The 20,961-nt window shown below is 40.6% G+C and overlaps 1 protein-coding gene across 18 annotated transcripts in view; it reads right to left on the bottom strand.

The window, feature by feature from the left end:
- Positions 1–10,071: 10,071 nt before the first annotated feature.
- Positions 10,072–20,961, bottom strand: part of tspoap1 (TSPO associated protein 1) — a 76,997-nt gene continuing 66,107 nt past the window's right edge. For 6 of the 18 annotated variants that reach the window (XM_085175795.1, XM_085175804.1, XM_085175794.1 and 3 more), the window contains 9 exons: positions 18,587–18,729; positions 17,804–17,972; positions 17,080–17,148; positions 16,403–16,450; positions 15,614–15,640; positions 15,396–15,517; positions 15,239–15,310; positions 14,962–15,066; positions 11,213–14,445 (listed from right to left, as the gene is read on the bottom strand). In XM_085175795.1, the coding sequence (XP_085031921.1) occupies positions 14,131–14,445; positions 14,962–15,066; positions 15,239–15,310; positions 15,396–15,517; positions 15,614–15,640; positions 16,403–16,450; positions 17,080–17,148; positions 17,804–17,972; positions 18,587–18,729 (1,070 nt within the window). In that variant the 3' untranslated portion in view covers positions 11,213–14,130. Of the gene's footprint in view, positions 14,446–14,719; positions 14,755–14,961; positions 15,067–15,238; positions 15,311–15,395; positions 15,518–15,613; positions 15,641–16,402; positions 16,451–17,079; positions 17,149–17,803; positions 17,973–18,586; positions 18,730–20,961 lie in introns of all 18 variants that reach the window. The other 12 variants (XM_085175812.1, XM_085175796.1, XM_085175799.1 and 9 more) reach the window with 10 other exon arrangements.

Genomic DNA, 20,961 nt, shown 5'->3' with positions numbered 1-20,961 from the left:
AACCTGGATATTTATTTGTTTTTAAAGGTACCTAAATTAGGTGGACCTTAGATTTTAGGTTTTAGACCATTTTTGACTTTTCAATTTATTTTATTTTTTGAAGGTTTTCTTCCTATTTAATCTTTATGTTTTCAACATATAATGTCAGTCTTTCCACTCCTACAAGCCATTATGTTTGTTTATTTTAAAGTTCTTTAGCAAATAATAACTAGAAAATGCATTTTCTAACGAAACTGCAGTGTGGATGCTGATAGCTGAATGTTTTGAGCGGAAATGAAGCAACTGCTGATGTTAAGTTAAAAATGTTTCACTTGAAAACAAAAGTGTAGAACTGTTGAAAGCTGATTTTCAGACAGAGGAAGAAGTTGAAAAGTAGCTGACCATGTTTAAAATGTACAGTAGAAAAAGTTGAGTAATGACAAAAGAAAATTCAGAGTCACAAAACATCTGAAGAAATATTTGAAACCTCATATTATTTAAGTCCCCGAATGACTGAAATGTGGGAAAATCCACTACAGACAGTTAAATACTGTAACTTTTAATCATCCAGTCAGAAAAGATCTTTTCTGACTCCACTGCCCACATTCTCCCATTGAAAGACATGGTAAATTTTTGTTGAATGAAGTTGAATAATTTAAAAAATATAAAAGTTAAAAATGAGGAAAATACAAGCAGTCATGTCCAAAAGAAGAGGAATCTAACGGTGGTTGACTGGTTTTTCTAAGTTGAGAAAAACCAGGTTGCAAAAAGACCCTTGGCTCCTTTTTCTCTACAATCTCAGCAAACACAGACAGCTTTATGGTTTTAATCTCTAGTTTCACATCATATTGAATAAAACTTTCTTTTACAAATGATGAATTCTTAGAGTCAGAAAGGAGGATTATTCAGGGTCATTAGCCAATAAGTTATATAATCGATTTCTCTCTGTTTCTTCCGTCACCATTTGTCACATATGGGCACAAAACACTAAGATGGCAAAGGCGGTTCATTCTCATTGTTGTTCATTCTGAGCAACAGTTTCACAGAGGTCATCATGTTTTTTTTAGTTGGCTAGACCCTTTAAAAAAATCCTTCCTGTACTTCTTTAGCTGCACCACTAGATGGTGCTTTTTACTCAGTGCCTGAATTCCCTGCAGCCGCCGACACTGCCGACAGGTGGAGAACTCTCAGCCAAAGTGTGAACGTGTAAATTTGGCCAACCTTTCACCTGAAGGTGCTGCGTGCGATAGTCTCCAGTTAAATTTAAGCCTTTTCAGATCCAGTATCTGCTGTGGTTACTGTTTCACTTACAGCACAATAGTGTGAAGAGAATAACATCTTTATTGTCATCCTGTGCTGTTCCATATATCAGGTGTAGTTCAGGTGGAGTACTACACTACTGGATTATATTATCACTTAAGAAAACACCTCCACTTAACACCATGTGTGTCCTTTGACTTAACTGCAGCCTGGAGGACATTAAGTCCTTGCACATGATCTCGGTCCGCTTCTCCTGTTGTCTTCATTTGTGATGCTCACAAAGTCTTCACTACACCGACACCTGCTCCTGACATTTTGTTGCAAAGGCACAGTTAGTGAAGCCAGTCTGTCAGAACTCACTGAGAACTCTTAGCCATATTGAAGACCAACAAGCGGACCCGTAACGCTGGCAGGAAACTGCATAAAAAAGATGCGATGCGATATGAAAGCTGTGCCGGTTTCATGTTTCACAAAGCATTTCTCATTTTACTTTTGCGGGTAACCTGAAGAGACGTGCGATGACGTTAATCAAATGTCATGACCTACAATGAACGAAGAACTACTTATTTTCATTGTTCTTATCTCCATAAACTGGAGAAAAAAGGTTAATCCACCAGAGGATAACTTTTTCTCCATCTATTCATAATGATGACATAATCTCTCTAGAAGAAAATATGCAGATCAGTGCTGAAGATCACTGCCGGTTGAAATCCTGTATTTCACAATTGCTGAACCACACTGAGACACATCATTTTCTCCAAACTCCAAACACAAAATCAGTTTTTTTAAAAATGAAAACACAGTGTTCTGGACATATGACTTCTTCTTTCCGACCTCCTGTGGCTGTCTTGTGTGTGTGTGTGTGTTCTCTGACTTCCTTGCACCATCCACAGACATGCAGGAGAAGTTAATCGGTGTTTCTCGATTGGCTGTGTGTGTGAATGGTTGCCTGTCTCTCTGTGATAGACTGGTGATCTGGTGTTTCACCACATTTCACCCGGTGACAGCTGGGATAGGCCTCAGCCCTACCATAAGAAAGTAAAATGGATGGATGATGTGCTCTGTATACTAAGGGGAGTATAACATCATAGTCAAGTACTGATAGACACATAGACACACAGTAAATTCTAGCTAATTCTAGCTAATTTTAGCAATGGTTAACTCTGTATTCAATTTGCATTCATGTATTTAATTCCCCCAGCTGCCACATTCGGGTCAGAGGTCAGGGTCAGCAACCAACCCTGTAGGACCTGTGCAGTTTCGTTCATGGCAGGCGACCTGCTGACTCTCTGCTTTGTGTAACATCTGGTATTTTGCAGTAAAGGAGACACAAATTATTATGTAAGTTTAAATATTGCACAACTTCATGCATTTTACAGAATAAATAAATATTGCAATGTAAGTAAATGTAATAAGTGCCTAGATTCTGGGTATTTTAAAGGAAAGGATACATAAATTATACTGTAAGTAATTTTAAGTACTACATCATTTTAAATACTGTGTAATTCCTTGGTTATCTTGTGGAAAAGCAAACAATATTTCCCCAGCTTACATTGTATTTACGGTTTAGTTTTCAGGACACAGGCCATATTGTGGAGTTGCCTAACTTCCAGTTATTTTAAAGGAAATGAGACAATCCTTTCCTGTACACTCCCTTTGAAATTTGTGTTTGAACAGTGATTGTTACGCGGAAAAAATAGACTTGGCTTCATCATTACGATCACGTGGGTCTGCGAATTTTGATGGTCCTTAGTTCTTCTTGTAAGTGGTTAAGAGAGGACAGTCCTAATCTATCTATCTATCTATCTATCTATCTATCTATCTATCTATCTATCTATCTATCTATCTATCTATCTATCTATCTATCTATCTGTCGATTGATATGCAAATGTGTAAAAAAAATAATAATTTCACTAATTATTCCCTGTAAAACCTGGCTTGTTACTTCCTTACTCTAGTATGCTTTAAGTATTTGTAGATAAATATTATTTTAAACAAAATACACTGAAATTGAATGTAATTACAGAGGGATTACACTCTTTGTCACGGGTTATATTATAAAGTGCTACAATAAAACTTCAAAGACACAAATGAGAAAATACTCATTTTGTAAGTCTCATCTCATCTTCAAACACAATTACAGCCACTTTGCTGACATTCCTCCCTCTTCACCTACAAAACCATACAAATTAAATATCACTGTTATTCAAATGCACAGCAGATTAGACTTCTCTTTCCATCACAAGTAGAACAGAGACTTTTTGAAGAGACGCTTTACCCCCAGTGGTTGGAGGCAGTTGATAACCAAATGAGAAATAAACCACAAGTGTCAGTTTGCACTGTTCCATGTGGGCCCTGAGATCAGTCAGTGCATGTGCACCATCATTTAGTTGTTCACCTTGACACCCCCCCCCCCCCCACACACACACACACACACACACACCACCACCACCACCATTTGCAGTGTGACACATAGAATACTAAAATGCAGTGTTTTTTTTTTCCATGTGGCCTAAACCTGTCTTCATCAAACTACACGTGGGTGAAGTCATTTCACGAGAGCTGCAAACTAAAAACAAAACTGAGAACTCGGCTTCCACGACCGCAGGCGCTGTCAGGAAGGCTTTCGGCTCCGCCCATGTGCTGGCTTTTACTCAGATTAAGTGCTGCAGCAGCATTTGAGAGAAGCAAAGTGAAGTATGGCCTTCATTTTCTCTCTCTCTCTCTCTCTCTCTCTCTCTCTGTCTCTCTCTCTCACACACACACACACATACACACACACACAGAGCAACACCCATGAGGCTTCACTGGTGCCTTTGCCCTTATTTGGATGTATCAGTGCTCTGAGCTTAGGGGAAAGTAATAGATCATGAACTGAGGTGTTAACTTCAGGTTTGCACTAACCTTTCTTGAGAAAGAAAAAAAAAGCAAGTGGAAAGTTCTTCAGCTAAGTTTCGATAAACTGGGATAAACGGGAATTAGGGAAGCGAGGGGATGTATTTTGCATGGGGGATGGACATTAGCAGCAAAAGGTCACACACACTTTAACTTGCTCTGTGTGTGTGTGTGTGTGTGTGTGTGTGTGTGTGTGTGTGTGTGTGTGTGTGTGTGTGTGTGTGTGTGTAAATGTGTTTCACAAGGCTTACAAAGCTTCCTCTCTTTGGCAGCTACAGAACTGAGAACAGTTCATCATACTGAAGGATTTCAATTCCTTTTACAAATGCTGGCAGCTTCAATGGACAAAGCGATTGTATGTTAACGCTGGTCAAATACAAGAACAGCAGCATATTCACAAGTAAGCAAATGGTGAAAATCAAAAGGTATCAAAGCATGTATGAAAGTACTCATTCTGTAGTAAAATCCTCACTCGGGCTGTATGTTTCAGATTAACAAAAGTGTGTAAGGTGGACCTTTCTGTGTAGCATCTGAAAGTGAAGACACTGTCAACTGCTAACTAACTGCTATGTCTGTGAGTAGTTCAGATACCTCACATTTAAAATCTTTGATTTCAGGAGCAGAATTTAGTTAGAGTTTGGTGTTTGGGCCCTGCATTCACAAGATTTTACAACTCAAGAAGACTGCCAAATCAGAAGATGTATTTGCATATCAAGTGAGGGCAGCTTGGAAGAAGCAATGTTGCTCATTTACTGCCTGAACCACTTTGCAGGCTTTGTTCCATTTCCATTTGCTTCATCTTAAAGCAAAGACTTGTCAGTGCACAGGCTGTAGAAAACAAATAAAAAACTGTTGGATGATTTCAAAGTTATTTATCAGGGGTCCATTCTAAGACTGCTGCTGTTTATTTTATATATGAAAATGGCTTTAGACGTAATAAAAAACCCTCTAATTTTTTCGCTGATGATATGATGATGTACTACTCTACTCCCAACATCTTCTCTGTCTGCTAAATCTACTTGTGTGATTTAGAACTGGTTTATATGCTGACAAAACTAAACTGATGATGTTCTCAAATGCAAACTTAAAAAACACTGAACCTTTCATATATTACTACAGTAATTCCTGTGTACAGCTCTGAAAGTACACCGGAATTAGATGACAGTGTACATTTGGTAAAAACCTTACAGTGAAACTGGGTTTTTACTTTAGAATTGAGACTTCTCTGTCCTCCGAGGCAAAACCAGAGACTTGATGCTTCCACTTTTATCTCAGTAGTCTTCTTCACAATGCTTACATATTCTAGATACTGTTTATTTTGGAGCACTGAGATTTATTACAAACCTTAAAGCTATGTTCAACATTGTACATTCACCTGTTTTGTCATTTTGTAGACTACATTTGAAAGTTCTTATTTATGTCGCTATTTGTGCCTTGTTCCATGACTTACATTCAACAAGAGAGAGAGAGACAGAGAGAGAAGTTATTTTCTTTGGCATGAGACTCCTTCCTTTTGTATTTCCCAAATGTTCACACTTGACTCAAAAAATAAATAAAATATAATGAAATTCAAATGTGCACCTCTGTAAAAGCAAAGGATTTGGCGGTTTGCTGGTCTGGAGCATTCAGCTGTGTGTTAAGAAAGTGCCAAGGTTGAAAAGATATTAGCAATGATCTTAAAGAATACTTGTTTCTGCCCATCAGTTTGGGAAGACTCATAAGACCTTTGTAAACAATTTGAAATCCATCATTCTGCAGTGGGAAAGATTGTTCACAAGTGGAGAACATTTAAGACAAATACCCATCTTCCCGAGTATGGATATCCCTGAAATCTCACCCCAAGGTCAGACAATGCAATGTTTAGAGAAACTGCAAATAAACCAAGAGCTACATCTGACACCCTAGAGCCCTCAGTTAGCATGTTAAATGTTAAAATTCATGAAGGTACAATTAGAAATAAACTGAACAAGCACAGGTTGTTTGGAAGGGTTAGAAGAAAGCCTCTTCTCTCTAAAGAAGAACATGGCAGCATGGGCACGGCTTAGGGTTGCAAAGTTGGATCTGAACAAACCACAAGACTTCCTGAATAAAGTCCTTTGTACGGAGAAGACCAAAGTACAGTTGTCTGGCTATAATTCAAAGTGCGATGTTTGGAGAAAAGGGTTGTGTTTAGGGTTACGCTAGACACAACCTGCCAGCACGAACATCTCATAGCAGCTGTCAAGCATGGCAGCGGAGGGGTCGTGTTTTCCAGCCATGAGACCCACGCACCTTGCCATCATTGAGTTGACAATAACGTCCTCTGTATATCAGAGTTCAAATATGAAGACAACTGTCCGACAACTTAAGCTGGGCTGAAAGTGAGTCATGCAACAGGACAATGATGCCAAGCGCAGCAGCAAATCTTAAACAGGAGAGCTGAAATAGAAAAGAATCAAGCTGTTGCTATGACACAGTCAAAGTCCAGTCCAATCCCAGTCCTAATAATAAGACCTGCCAAGGACTAAATAATGTGTTTAATATGTTCTTGTTTATAAAAGCTAGGATTAATAGACGGTGAACTTTGTTTTTATCTTCACTGTACTTCAGGCTGCAAATGTTTTGCTTGAATCTTAATCTTTATACCTGTTTTTTGCCCTGAGACAGCTGCATTGATGTTTTAGGCTCCACTGTGGAACTTCATAAAGTAACTTTTGTATTATTTTGTGTTATTCACTTGTACACTTGGTATACTTCATGTGTATTTCAGCTGTGGGTATTTGTGTGTGTTACTAGACTATCAAGAGTGCTACTAGATCTCAAGAGTCACCTAATGAATGTGAGGACAGATGTTTTTCTTTTCTAATTTAACAAAATGTTTCCTTTTTGGTATTTTTATTCATCAGGTAGCAACATAGCTTTATTCATACAGTATGTTGATATAAGCTAGGAACTGTGAATTATTTCCAAAGCAAACTGGAATAAAAATTTTTGCATATATGTGTTATAGATTTCCTTTTTAGAATTTCTCCTGTAGTCTTTTGTATACACAGTTTGATTTTTTGGTAAATCAAGCTATTCCTATCCCAATATTGGTTTCAGTAAATTTTTGAACGCATTTTATTGTAGTTTTCCTTTTCATTTACTTTGAGCAGTGTTACTCTTAGCTGAAGCTTATGAAATCAGACTTAACGCTAGGTTTGTGCTAAGAAAAATTGCATGTAGGTTAAGGTGCTAAACAAAGACAAAATGAATGGAGGTAGAAGAATGAACCTGAGTGAGGGTTAAATGTGAAAGGTCAGAGGAGAAATCCATCTCTGTTGGGGCCACAGCCAGACACAGTTTTTTTGTTGGTGTTAAGAGCCACAAGTCAAAAAAGTTACAAACAGCTGGTTTAATATTTCAGGCTCAGGCCTGTGTGGAGCTTGCAGGTCAGCGAGGGATCAGGGTGGCTCTGTGGTGTCAACACCCAGGCTGTGGCCCAGGGGGAGCTTGGCGAGTGCTGGCAGGGAGGGGAAATGGCTGCCGGTCCAGATAAGGTCTATCGTAAGAGCCAGTGTGGGGGGGGAAGGCCCCAGTGTTAGAATATTCCTCACAGTGTTTGGGCCATTTCCTCAATGACATACGAGTGAGTGCTAGCAGTGTGCTAGCAGTGTCCTCTGTCCTTAACTCAGGAAGTTGTAGAGGGCAGGGGTGAGGAGACCAGTTTTTTAATTATTTTTAACATTAGTAGAAACATTAAGAATAGAAGAATCCGAGAAACATAATATAACAGTCTTCATAACAAGGAAGATGAGCTAAAGTTTGACGTTTGAGGCCTTTCACTGTATAACAGATAGAGCTGGTCCAGAGAATTCCACTTTTAGTTGTCGTGTAAAACCAACTAAGCATTCCTCTTAGTATTTTTTATTCATTTCAAGTAGTCATCTAGTAGCAAAAACAATTATCATCAATATGCTTTATACATATATACACATGTATATACATATCACACACACTTTTTACTGTTGACTGTCATCAGTTTTTAGCTACTCTTTCCTGTACCCTGGTTCTGCTCGAACTCCTTTCCTGTTAACAGGGAGTTTTTCGTTACCACTGTCACCAAGCACTTGCTCATAGATGCCCATCTGATTGTTGAGGTTTCCTCTGAAATATTGGAAGGCCTTTACCCTAACATGAGATGCCTTGAGGTGGCTGTTGTAAATTGGCATTATATAAACTGAAATACATAGTCAGGGAGCTGTAGCTCTTTTCAGGAGCAGATCAAAGTTCTTGGTTGCTCCTGAGAGTCTTCTTTCTGCTGTATCAGGTGCATCTGTTGTGGTTTTTATGTCATCTTATCTCTTATGTCTTTGTTGTGTCTGTAGCGGACAACACTCACATGGACTGAAGCGTTCACACCCAGTGCCCTTAAAGGTGTCGATGTCAGAGAGTGACCTCTGCTCTTTCTGTCCCTCATGAGGATGTAACGTGCGGGAATTCATTTATATTCTGCCGTATTGTGTCAAATGTTTTTCTCCACAAAAGATGTAGTTATTGATACGGGTATAAAATGTAAACAAATAGGTGGAGACATTTCCTGAATGATTGTTAGATCACAGATGCAGTGATATTCAAGGTTTTAAAGCTGTGATGTTCATTTTGGGTAGTTTACTAATCTTATTCTTTAGGATTCTTTATGTTATGTATGTAAAATTTGTGAATTTGTGCTGCCAAATACAGGGAGTGCAGTAGGAAGGTTGAATGGCTTCCTTTTGGAAGGTAGTGTAGATTAAAGATTATAGTCCAGAAAGCTGAAGTTGGTAGCGATGTGCCGTAGCTGTCACACTTCAGGGTTCACCCAGATGCCCTTCAGGGTTTGAATTATGAGAAAACAAACAGTTACAGTTGGACATTTACATTCAGGGGGAATTGAAACTTGTAGCCTTTCACTTTTAAAAACCCAACAGAACGTAAGCACATTGATGAAAATGTCACTCAGTGTGCCTTTTTTTTTCTTTTTAATGGCGGTCGCAGCTGACTTCTTTTTTTCTTTTTCTTTTTTTAACATTTCAGCAAGTTTGCCTTAAAGCAGCACTTCCATGCTCATATGGTTGCTGACATCAGAACCCAAAAACCCAGCATTCTCCCCTCGTGTAAAAATACATTCTAAAGTAAAGACTGTGGATTTTGTCACCTTCCTATTTCACATTACATTTCCTAAGATGTGTGCAGAAGAATGCGAGCAACGATGGCTGCGGTGTTGAACTGACTAACAGTAAGAACTGCAGCAGCTCTCCGCTCTAGTTAAGATTATCACCGACACCATCTTCTCACAGGAAATGCTCCACCAAACCTTACTGCACCTCTGGCTGCTCATAGATCTCATTTATGGAGAAATCCTAACTGCCACACTGTGCAACACGTAGAATGACATACAAAAGCCGTGGAAGTGAACCATCACTGTGATACATGAATGTGAGCTGAACCAGTAAAAGTTGACACTGCAGACATTATAACCTCGTTATGCTTTAATTTGACCTCGTTTCCCAGCTTGATGTGGATTAAGAGAAACATATTTGTTAAAAGCAACCAGGGAGGGTGTAGTGTGTGTTGCTCATGTCACGGTGGGCTCATTGTCCAACTGCTGTCTGCTTTTTTTAAAAAAGGCGTCTGCAGTAGGCAGAGTTAAGACGGAAGAAGAGAAAGAGAGCGCCTGTGACTGTTAAACCTCTTCCTGTGGTTACATCACGTGACTGTGGAGGGTTCAAAAGGAGACGACTTCTTCTTCTTCTTCATCATCCCCTCCTCAGACAGGCCGAAGACACCTGTGGGGCCACAGGACAATCAGCGTTCAGAACAGAGAGACAGGAAACAAAACAAAAAAGGAAAGGTCGAGGTAAAGTGTTAATGGTTGACATGCTTTGATTAATGCTAGAACTGTTTGAATTGTTTGTGTTTGAAATCTTTTTTTTTGTAAATTACTTTTGTGTGTCAGATGTGGAAAGCAAACCAACATTTACAGTTTTTATTTTGTTCATTCTGTACTTCTTTGATTTGACTTCTAGGCAAGCAGCCTCTGTTCAGAGGTTGGCTTAGATTACTGAGGAAACACATTTGTATTTAAAACTTAAAGGTTTTGCAAAGTTTTTCTTTGAGACTATGATTGAAATTCTTAAACGTGTCTTTTGGATCTTTCTGTCCGGTCCCATTTCAGTGTGATCAGAGCTGTTGTGTGTTATTGGTGGACTTATTTTAAACGTCTCCTGATTGAAGAGAGCAGCTCAGACAGAAAAGCTTACTCATGGCTGCTAAAATGGCTTCCTCAAGATAGCGCTTCCTCTGGCAGTTCGCTCCAAAAACAAAACAAAAAGAACAACTAATTTTTGCCTCACAGGGTTTTTTTTGTTTTTTTTTTTTTACATTTTTTTAGTTTATGTTCTTCAGAAATGTAACCAGACATCTGATGAATTTGAAACAATTGCGTGGAAACAGAAGGCACGCAAGTGTTTCAAGAGGAATCAGGAAGTGTGCTTTTTCTGGTTGAGCATGAGCAAGGGCTGCTGAGCTGTTAAGCACAGAGGTTTCAGGTCGGTCTATCTGTCAAGGGGAGGGGAAGGGAGGGGTGGTTGGTGTGTGTTAGTGTGTATGTGTGTGTGTGTGCGCAGCTGCCAGAGCAGGTGCACAAAGAACAGAGAAGTGGGAGAAGACAGAAGACGGAAGAGGAGCGGTGGATGTACAGTGCAGTCATCCATAAAGTAGAAAGCACTACTAAACTCCTCGCCACAGTGTAGTGTTTCCTACTTTATGGATGAGTGTACTGTTGGCTTCAGGGAGAGCAGAGGCCCGACATGGCGCCCCGCGCAGGAAGTTGCAAAAGAGGAAGCTGCTTTGTCTCACACGGCCACGCTCTGCCCAGAGTGTTGCAGCAGTTTGTTCACATGGGCAGCGTGCGGCACAGAGAAAAGCTCGCAACTCTTTTTCCGCTTTAGATCTCATCTGTTTCACCTACCACATGTGCAATGTATGATCTGCTGATATGAAATAAAGATAAACATTCAAAAATCGGGACCTTGTGTTTCAGCTTCTTTTTCAAATTACCACACATGACACACACAAGTGTTTTCTGTGAAAATATACATAATTTATTGCTGTAAAAAGATCCATATTGAAAGAAACCGTCACAATTTTAATCCTTTTAGTTCTAACATCTTCATACACCGTTCCTCCATCAACACTGCCTGGGCATGCATAAGAAAAAAAAATCTGAAAAACAATATTAACAAAAAATATTTACACACGAGCTTCCAAAAATGGGTAATAAAAACATTTATATATATATATTTATATATAATATAAAAAGGTAAATCTTACACTGGTTTCAAACAAATGAATGAATGAATAAATGCAGCTCAGGAAAGATTAAAAAAAAATCTGCACTGTATGAAAATAGTCCCAACACTGTTCAGTATATACAGACAGCTCCTACAGCTCCATCTCCCGCTGCATCCACCATCTACAATTCACGAGGGAGCCCGCGAAGACGGAGAATGTGACAGCAACATAAATAAGGCCAAACATGGGTGTAACATTAGTATGCATGCAGTCAATAAACATCCTGTAAACAACAGATTAAGACTAAACAAGGTCTTCGTGTAAGGCTAAATATGATCAGCTGAGCTAAAATACTGCCTACAGGGGTCCTACAACATATGGTGGGGGATGCCTATGTTACTACTCAGCAGGTAGAGAAATAATTGTGCATTAAAGGCCGTCAAATCCAACACAAGTACAAATGGTTGCTGTACATTTCGGCAACTGTTAAGCATCCGCCCTTGTTTTGATTCTTAAAAAAAAAAGAAACACATGAAGAAATCAGACAGTACAGCCTCGCTCTTGCCTCTGTCCCGGCTACTTCACATCTAAAGTGTCAATCCAGCCCCTGTCTTTTTTTTTTAAATTCTTGGCATCATCATGCTCCCTTTATTTTAACACTGACAAAATTCAAACATTCATCACATTAAAGAAAAGAAAAAGAAAATAAATAACGTGCCTCCAGCTTGAGCCTTCACTCCACCTGCCACACGGGCCTTCAAGCCAGCGCTAGTAAACCAGGGAAAGCACCGAACATTTTGGCATCTCCTGTTGCTTTTTCAACAACCACACGCTCAGCATGGAAAAGGAAAGGTGTGAAAACCTGAGAAGCTACCTAGCAGCCCTGTGTGTGTGTGTGTGTGTGTGAGCCGAGTGAAGCTCACAGACAGGCGCAGCACGGCTCTGTGTTTGTTCTCCTGCAGTCAAACGCAAGAGCTCAAGCTCTACTTTTTGAAGAAACTTTGACAGTATTGTGATGCAAATGTGCGAACAGAAAAACGCCGTGTGGGCTGAAGAGGGATCACATAACTGTAGTCAATTTGAATGGTGTTATGTGACTGCATTTACACGAGGAGGCAAAACTAAACACACATCAACAACTTATTGCAGAGTCTATCACATTACAGTAGTGCAGCTAACCACCACAGCAATGACTGAAAACTGCTCATTTTAAACACTGTTCTAAGAAAGTGCTGCTCTGTGTGCCACATTCAAACATCACCACACCCCACAGGCTAACACTGCTCAGTATCTATGACCAGCTACAATATTTTCACAGTTTTCATTTGGGACTACAGATTAAGCAGAGCTGCAACAGTAAAGCAATTGTTGATTAATCATGACGTTTTCACACTGAGAGATGTTGAAGCTGTTTGTGTCAAAACCCAGTTGAGCCACCACACATGGCGTGATGGCTCAACCCCCAAATACAGGGAAATAAAGTTCAAAATCTAATTATTTTTCAAGCACCTGCCTCCTCATATACAGGTTAGTCCCACAGACACAGAGCAGGAAGTGGGCTGAAAGGGGTCACACATGAGTTTATTCTAGTTTAGCTTCTCAAACATAATCACTGACTCTTCTTTTCTTCTTTTGGAGTCGCACTGAGCTGCAGGGATCTAATGGGCATCGCCCCGGTTTTAAACTAAATGACTGACCGATTAATCAACAAATACTTCATTCAGTTGCAGCTCTGTTGGCTACTGCTCATTTCTGCACACTAACACTCACACACAGACGGCAAACAAGTAACAGTTAGGTCAGTTATGACTGTTGACACAGCCATCAAGAGTTCCTGTATTAATGTCTGAGAAAGGCAACTGTTTTCAGTCTCACCAGCGATTGTGTGGCTTCATCTACACACACACACACACACACACACACACACGTGCCAAAGAAGGAGAACCCTTCACATTCTTTACATTGAACGCCAACAAACAGTCAGGACTGTTAACCACAAACGCCACAATATCTTGGCTCTAAACTACACATACCAAAGTGGATCCTTGAGCTCTAAACCTCTAATTTTACGCCCCGATGCCACTTCATGCGGTGTGACCACTGTTAGGGCAGGAATCCGATACAAATAAATATCACGTTCTGTACAAAGTAATGTATAAATACTCTTAAAGACAAGAAACACAAAGAGAAGCATCCATTCAGGATAGATAGTGCATTCTTAATAATGACACAGAGGAAGAGACGGCGTGCTGCCTCTGTCTGTTTGTTTCAAATAATAAATAAAGTGGCACCAGTACACGAGCATTAAAGCTAACACTTCATTAGCCGTCTCTGAGTTGGGATGACGTCTTCTCTGTTCCGTATTGACTGCTCTAAATAAAGTCAGTCCTAAAGGAGATTCAAACTGCTTTAAAGCCTCCAATGAGTTGAAATTTTGCAAATGCTCAGATTATTAGGACGTACTTGCTCACTTCAACATGCATCTATACATGCTCTTGTGATGCCGTTGGGTGTTTTAGGTATTCTATATTTAACAGCCGGTCTAGCAGTGCTCTAAGGCAAATGTAGAACTACTGACAGTTAAAGCATCAATTATTAGATCTGATAGCTGCTAAGTGCACCGACTACCAACTGAGAATTACAGTTACAGAAAAAGTGCTTTTAATGTGACACAAGTGTTGTGTGTCAGATGTCCAAAGTTTGTCATTCTTTCTTGCTGGATCCCAGCTTTTTGAACAGCTTCTTGCCTTTGGAGAAAAAACCTTTTTTCTTCTTTCCTTGCACAGAACATTCGGCCTGTGCAGGGCTGTCCACAGGACGGGGGTCTGAGGCCTTCACTACAGCTGGGCCCAGAGCAGGGTCCAGGTCTGACGTGGGGCTTGCAGTGGGTGCCAGTTGGGGTTGTAGATCTGTGTGCTCTGTCATGGCGGGGCAAGCAGGTTCAGTTTGAGGGGGCAAAGATTCTTCTAGTGTTGATGGCCCAGATTCCTGTGGCTCTGTGGAAGACGTCCAAGCATCCTAGGAAAAAAGGAAATCAAGAGTTTAAAAAGCAGCAAAGCAAAACACTGTTGAAGTTCATTTATACAACATGGGCTCATCATTTCTTCTATTAGAATTAATATTTGATAAAGGAAACAGTAACAGGGAGACACAGAGGAAGAAAGATTTCAACTCATCCTGTGGTTCACATTTAGGGGCAGGATCACAGAAGCAGTGTACAGCTACGGGTTGAGAAGGTTTTAAGGAGGAAGTAAACAGACAGCGAGAGCATTGATCGCCTAGAAACACTTACAATCAAGTCTCAAAGTGTACAGAACGTTTTTGCTTCTGGAAAAGGCCATGCAGGAAACAGTGAGATGAAAGAAACGTGACAGAGCAGAATTAATGAAACAAAACACGTTTAAAGAAACAACAAACTCAACAACCAGAAATTAGACATACTTGTGAGTGATAACAAAAAGAAACACAGAAATCTGGGATGTCGGTGACTTGTAACCATGTAGGTCAGGCCATTGCCCACAGTTTCAAAGCTACCTGTGACTCTTTCCTGGGTTCAGGTGCAGGCTGCACAGGAGCATCATCTGGGACAGCCTGCAGGAAGTTGGAGGGGACGAGGCCTCTGTGGCCATTTAAGTCACCCTGAAAGAGAAGGTGGTAATTTGATGAAATGCACTCTCTACTACAAAGGTATTTTATAGGTGGTACAGCTACAGCCAGTAAAGTTAAGTTTTAAGCAAAGTAAAGTTAAACGTTTTTCAGAGCCACATAATATTGCAGTCATGTCGGATCTCCTAGTCATTTTCAGACTTACGTAGAAGAAGCCATCTTCGTCCATGTCACCAAACACATGTATGATATCTCCAGCACTGAAGGTCAGCTCAGCCTGGACAGGGGCGTAACAAACAGAGCAGGTAATCAGCAAACATTTTAGCCCCATAAAGCAAAAAGAAAGCATCTGCAGTCCTAACCTCTATGTCGGTGTTGGGGGAGCTCTCTCGTGGGTCATAATCAAAGATGGCGACCATCCTTTGAGCTCCTGGGGCTGGCTTCCCCACAGCTGCAGTGGCTGAGGGATCCACCTGGCTGGGATCTGTCAGCCAATGAGAAAGGGGGTGGGTGGACAAACACTTTTTTTAGTCCAGAGTCCTGAAAATGGGCATTTCCAATAAACTGATCGTGTACGTACATTCGACTCGCTCAGCATCATGCTCAGCTGAAGGAAAGTCACATCAGAACAACAAGAACAGAAGATTAGCAGAGAGAGTTAGCATTTGTAATTCATGAAAAAGGTGATGGCAGCCTGAACTGTGCTGCCCCATTAAACATAAGTCGGAGCAAATATTTATCCTGAGGCGGGGAGAGTAAATTACTCTGCAACACTGTTAGCAAAAGTGAAGACAAATGGATGATATTAGATGACTTAATGATGCCACTGTAATGAAGCTGTGAAATGAAAAGAAGGGACAGAAGGGACTGTTTGACCTTTATAACGAAGGGTTAATGATAAGCCGTTAAAGAGTAACTATTATGTGATATTTAATCTTTGTATGATCCACAGTTGCTCTCACACTGGGAATCAGTGGAGCCTCTCAGTTCAACCATTGGCTGAAACAAGCTGCTTTTAACTCCTTTCACCCTCCCTCTTCTGATTGGCTGCCCCTTGCAAGCAGATGATTTCCCCTGCATTTGATGCATTTTCAACTCAAAGAAGATGAATTTATTGTTAGTGTTCCTTACTTTTAATGGGTTTAAAGACCAAGAGTCAAACGTTCTCTAAAAAGGATGAATGAAGGCGACATTATCAGCAACTCTGAATACAGTACCATTAAAAAAAACTAAACAAAAAGAAAATAGAAAATAACAGAAAATAACTGCAGCTGCAGCAGCAGCAGGTAAATGCATGCTGTCCTCCAGGGCACACTGAAACAGTCACCTGATCATGCAGGTGCAAACGGAGGCAGGCAGAGCTACAAACCTTGACTGGAGGAGTTTACACTCTCCTCGCAGATGTCTGCAGATTTGACTGGAAGAGACGGGGTGAGGGGAAAAGAGTACAGGAAGAGTCACAGAATGACACAAGGCACTGTCTGAAAATAATCCTGCAGGTCATCACACAGGCAGCACGCAAAGTCACAGGTGGAGTGCAGAGGGGAATGGATGTTTCAACAAAGTGATCTGTAGGTGACCATGTAATTCAACTGTGACACAGGAGCAGGAGACAAAAACCTTCTTTGAGGTTCTTAATGAATTAGCAACACATGGCAACATCCTGCTGCTATATCCGTGTATTACATGCATAGCCAATGACAGGACTCATGTATGTGTCTTTGAACATTTGAAAAGCTGTTGCACACTTAACCTGTGGAGAGATGGTAGCATAAACAGCCTTTAAATACTTGGCTTTAATTATAAAGTACGAAACTACTCGACAGATACTCCATTCATAATGGAAGTATTTGCCCACAATTCTAGGAAGCTGTCTGAATTCATTACTTCAGTAGCTGGTTTAAAAATCCCCCATGCCCCAGTTGCTGAATGGCAGGCAGCAAACTGAAAGAGCAAAATCTAAAGTGAAAGAGACAGAAAAAGAAGCAAACCAGAAGGGAGGATAAAGGAGAGAAGCGGGGGGCCGCAATCTGCAGCGAGACACACCTTTCTTGGATCGTCTCGGTTTCGGCGGTGGAACGGGGCGACGTGGAAGCTGTGCGTGTGTGCGAGTGCCTTAATGGAGTTTTAGAAAGGAAAACCAAATAATAATAATAAAAAAAAAAGAAACACAGATGTAATTTTTGACAGCAGCAGACCACATAAAGTAGACAATGAAAAGCCAGTGGAGAGCTATTTAACACATGAGAGCCAGTGAGCAGCTGACACAGCAGTGACAACAAGTGGAAGTGAAAAGGTTAAACCATCTGCAACAGCACAGCTCTGGGTACAAAGCAGGAAACAGAAGCAAAGTGTTAGCTTGATTCTGTTCGGTGGCCACAGAGACTTTGCCTCCCATTTCATTTTTAGACTCCTGCAATGGTTACTATTACCTTATTAGCAGAAAGAACATAAGAACATATTCAATATTTTGGGCCAATTTTAAATCAACTTAAAACCAACTGTCAGATTTTCTCCAAAAAATGAAGACATCAACAGAAGGATTGAAAATGAAGGATATTTTAAAGTCACTTTTCAAAACATTGAAGTTCTGCAACAATTGTGCTGCCATTTTCACTTCCCACTCAAACATGAACAGGGATGATATAATGAGTAAAATATTAGCATTTACATCATCAGTAACAGACAACCAAATCACCTTTAAATGGCAAAACAACAGAACTAATACTGCTGTGTTGGGAGAAAATGTTTGACTAACACAGTCACATACCTATCTTCTCTATGGAAGCTGCTGTGGATAAGAAGCCCTGCTGCAGCAGCTGCTGCCGGGTCTCCTCATCCTCCACTCGGATCTCAGACACCATGTTACATGGCACATAGCCCAGACAACCGCCTGACTCTCCTCGATAGAACCCATCTGCATCTTTATCTCCATAAACCTGAAGGAGGAGGAAATGCATCAACTAAAATGATTTGTTTTAACTGATGGCATATAGATTTTATACAGGTCAGCATTACATTAATACTCCAGAATGAATTATAAAGAGACCCCTGCGTGCATTAAATGTTCCTCTAATGTGCAAGCTGCATTATCCTCTGAGCTACAATTTGCACAACCAAAATCAAAATCAGCCCTTTTAAAATACATTTTCAAATCTTTGCAAATAAAGATAAAAACCAAACAATGTCAAAAGGATGAATTACATTCAGGCCTCATTAAAGCCATAATCACTTCTTTGTTATGAAACCTTCAGCAGCGTGATAATTACTTTTATCTGTGGTTTCCACTATTTCAGTATGCAGATTTCTGTCACTCTGTTGCAAGACAAGCAGGCCAGCAGTTTTTTGGTTAATGCTCCCTAGCGTGTTAGCTCATGTAACCATAACCTAAACTAATGGGGATGATAACAAAGAAGGCTTTAAGGCTTGTGAATAACCTACAGCAACCCTGGCAACTATACAAACATGCAGATTGAGCTGCATGTCTAAAACAGGAATGCTGTGAAATCAGAACATGCTGAGCCATCAGAGCCTGAGCAGTGTGTGGACATACTTTGATGATTTGTCCTTCGCTGAAGGGAAGCTCCTCCTCAGCAGCGTCAGGATTGGGTGACATACTGGCAGGGTCATATGAAAAGAGGGCCACAAAGATGCGTATGTCACTGTCTCCTTTCGTCTTTGGTGATTCCACACCACCTGCACACACACACACACACACACACACACACACACACACACACACACACACACAAAAATGATCAGAATTTGCAACAAGCATTTCACACAGGACTGATATCAGAATCATAAAACTTTATTAATCCATAAGGAAATTATGTGGTTACAGTTGCTCCAAGACAACAACAATGGTAAATGGTAAATGGACTGGTTCTTATATAGCGCTTTTCTACTCATCTGAGCACTCAAAGCGCTTTACACAACTTGTGCATTCACCCATTCAGACCCATTCGCACAAGCACATCTTTCTAAGTGCTTTATAGCTAACATTCACACACATTCATACTCCGATGGATGCATCGGAGAGCAATTTGGGGTTAGTATCTTGCCCAAGGATATTTGGCATGCAGACTAGGGGAAGCCAGGAATCGAACCACCAACCTTCCGATCAGTAGATGACCTGCTCTACCACCTGAGCTACAGCCACCCACCCCAACAGTACAAGACTGAACTAAATAAAATAATACAATGTATTACATAGTTAGAAATATAAAAATAGCTCTAATATATACAAATAGTTATAAATATCCAGAATATTACAGATTAAATATATTCTGTAAAACTTTGTTATTTTACTGTAGAGTATGTGCAAAGGGTGTAACTATTGCATTGTGTAGTGTACATTAGATGGAGGAGTTGTACAGGGAGATATGCATAGGCACAAACAATTTCCTGTGTTGTTCAGTGTTGTATTTGGGTAATCTCAGTCTCTCACTGAACGTGCTCCTATGATTGGCCAGCACCTTCTGGAGTGGTTGAGAGGTCTTGCCCAGTATTGTCCTTATCTTGGACAACATCCGCCTGTCTGACACCTTAAGGGAGTCCAGCTCCATCCCCACAACATTATGGCCAATCAGTCTGTTGGCATCTACGATCCTCAACCTGCTCCCCTGACATGCTAAAGCTCTCTAGATAGCACTGGCCACAACAGACTCATAAAAACAGTTGTTGAAAGACTTCAGCCGGCTCAGAAAATAGAGATGACACTGGACCTTCCTGTAGAGTGCAGTGGTGCTTTTAACCCAGTCCAGTTTATTATCTATGTGTACTACGAGGCATTTATAATCCTCCACAGTGTCCATATCGACCCCCTGGATTGAAACGGGGTCACAGGTTTCCTGGTCTTTCTAAAGTCCACAATCAATTCTTTGGTCTTTGTCACATTGAGCTGCAGATAATTCAGCTCGCTCCACGGGACAAGGGAGTCAACCGCACACTTGTATCATTAAATGATACCAACAGTGTACATAACTCTCATTCTGAATTAGCTACTTTGTGGTTAATTCCATGCAATTTATTTTATAGGTATTAAGATGCAATTCTCTCTTACTATTATAATATTGGCTATTTCAACACAACAGAGTTTGCAGAGCAGCCGTGCTTAGCTTGCAGTGAATTCTGCAAATAGAACTGCAAGCTTGCACCTCCCCCACTGCCCACCAACTGCGTTGCCATGAGCAGCGTTCGCCTAGCACTGGCATGTCCTTAAAAGAGGTAATCAAGCTAAACCACTGATCCTAAGCTGTGTGAGCCATTTGACAAACGTGCACACGCTCACAAACTCCAACTGTGCAATAAGGTGTCTGACCCACTCTCCAGTTTAACTTTCAACACCTTTACTCTCAGACCAAACCTAACATGCAAAAAACAGTCCTAGTATAATTTTAGAGGTGCTTTTAATACAGTGCATGACGCAAACTACACAAAGCAGGCAACAGATACGCACTATTGCACAAAAGATTCCAGCAGTGTGATTAAAAGCACTGCCACTGAAGCCTATGTGACAGCAAGAGACAAATTTGAAGAGCTGTAGTGAGGCTTTAAGCTGCACTCAAGAGATGCGTTCTCTATCTCATTAGAGAGAATCAGTCCATCTGTGGCAAGAGTCACGGGCAGACGACTCGCACACTTTCACATCCTCACTGATTTTCTAGTAGATAGAACAGAACTTCTCCCTAAGCCCTTCCTCTTATCTGTGCACGTGTACACTTGCGCATATATGTGTGCAGTCAACTGTGTATTTATCAGAACAGCCAGGTTTGCTAACTCAAAGGGCAACTTGTTGAATCAACAATGGGAAGCAAGTGAGACGAGATCTGGAGGAAAGAAGAGAAAAGCAGAGGGGTGTGTACGTCCAAACTGCAAGCCATTTCTCTGCTGGCTAATCGAGGTTACTATTTTAATGTCTGTCAC

Source organism: Neolamprologus multifasciatus, chromosome 10 (genome assembly GCF_963576455.1).
Source record: "Neolamprologus multifasciatus chromosome 10, fNeoMul1.2, whole genome shotgun sequence".
Lineage (NCBI taxonomy): Eukaryota > Metazoa > Chordata > Actinopteri > Cichliformes > Cichlidae > Neolamprologus > Neolamprologus multifasciatus.
This window is presented reverse-complemented; position numbering and strand designations above follow the sequence as displayed.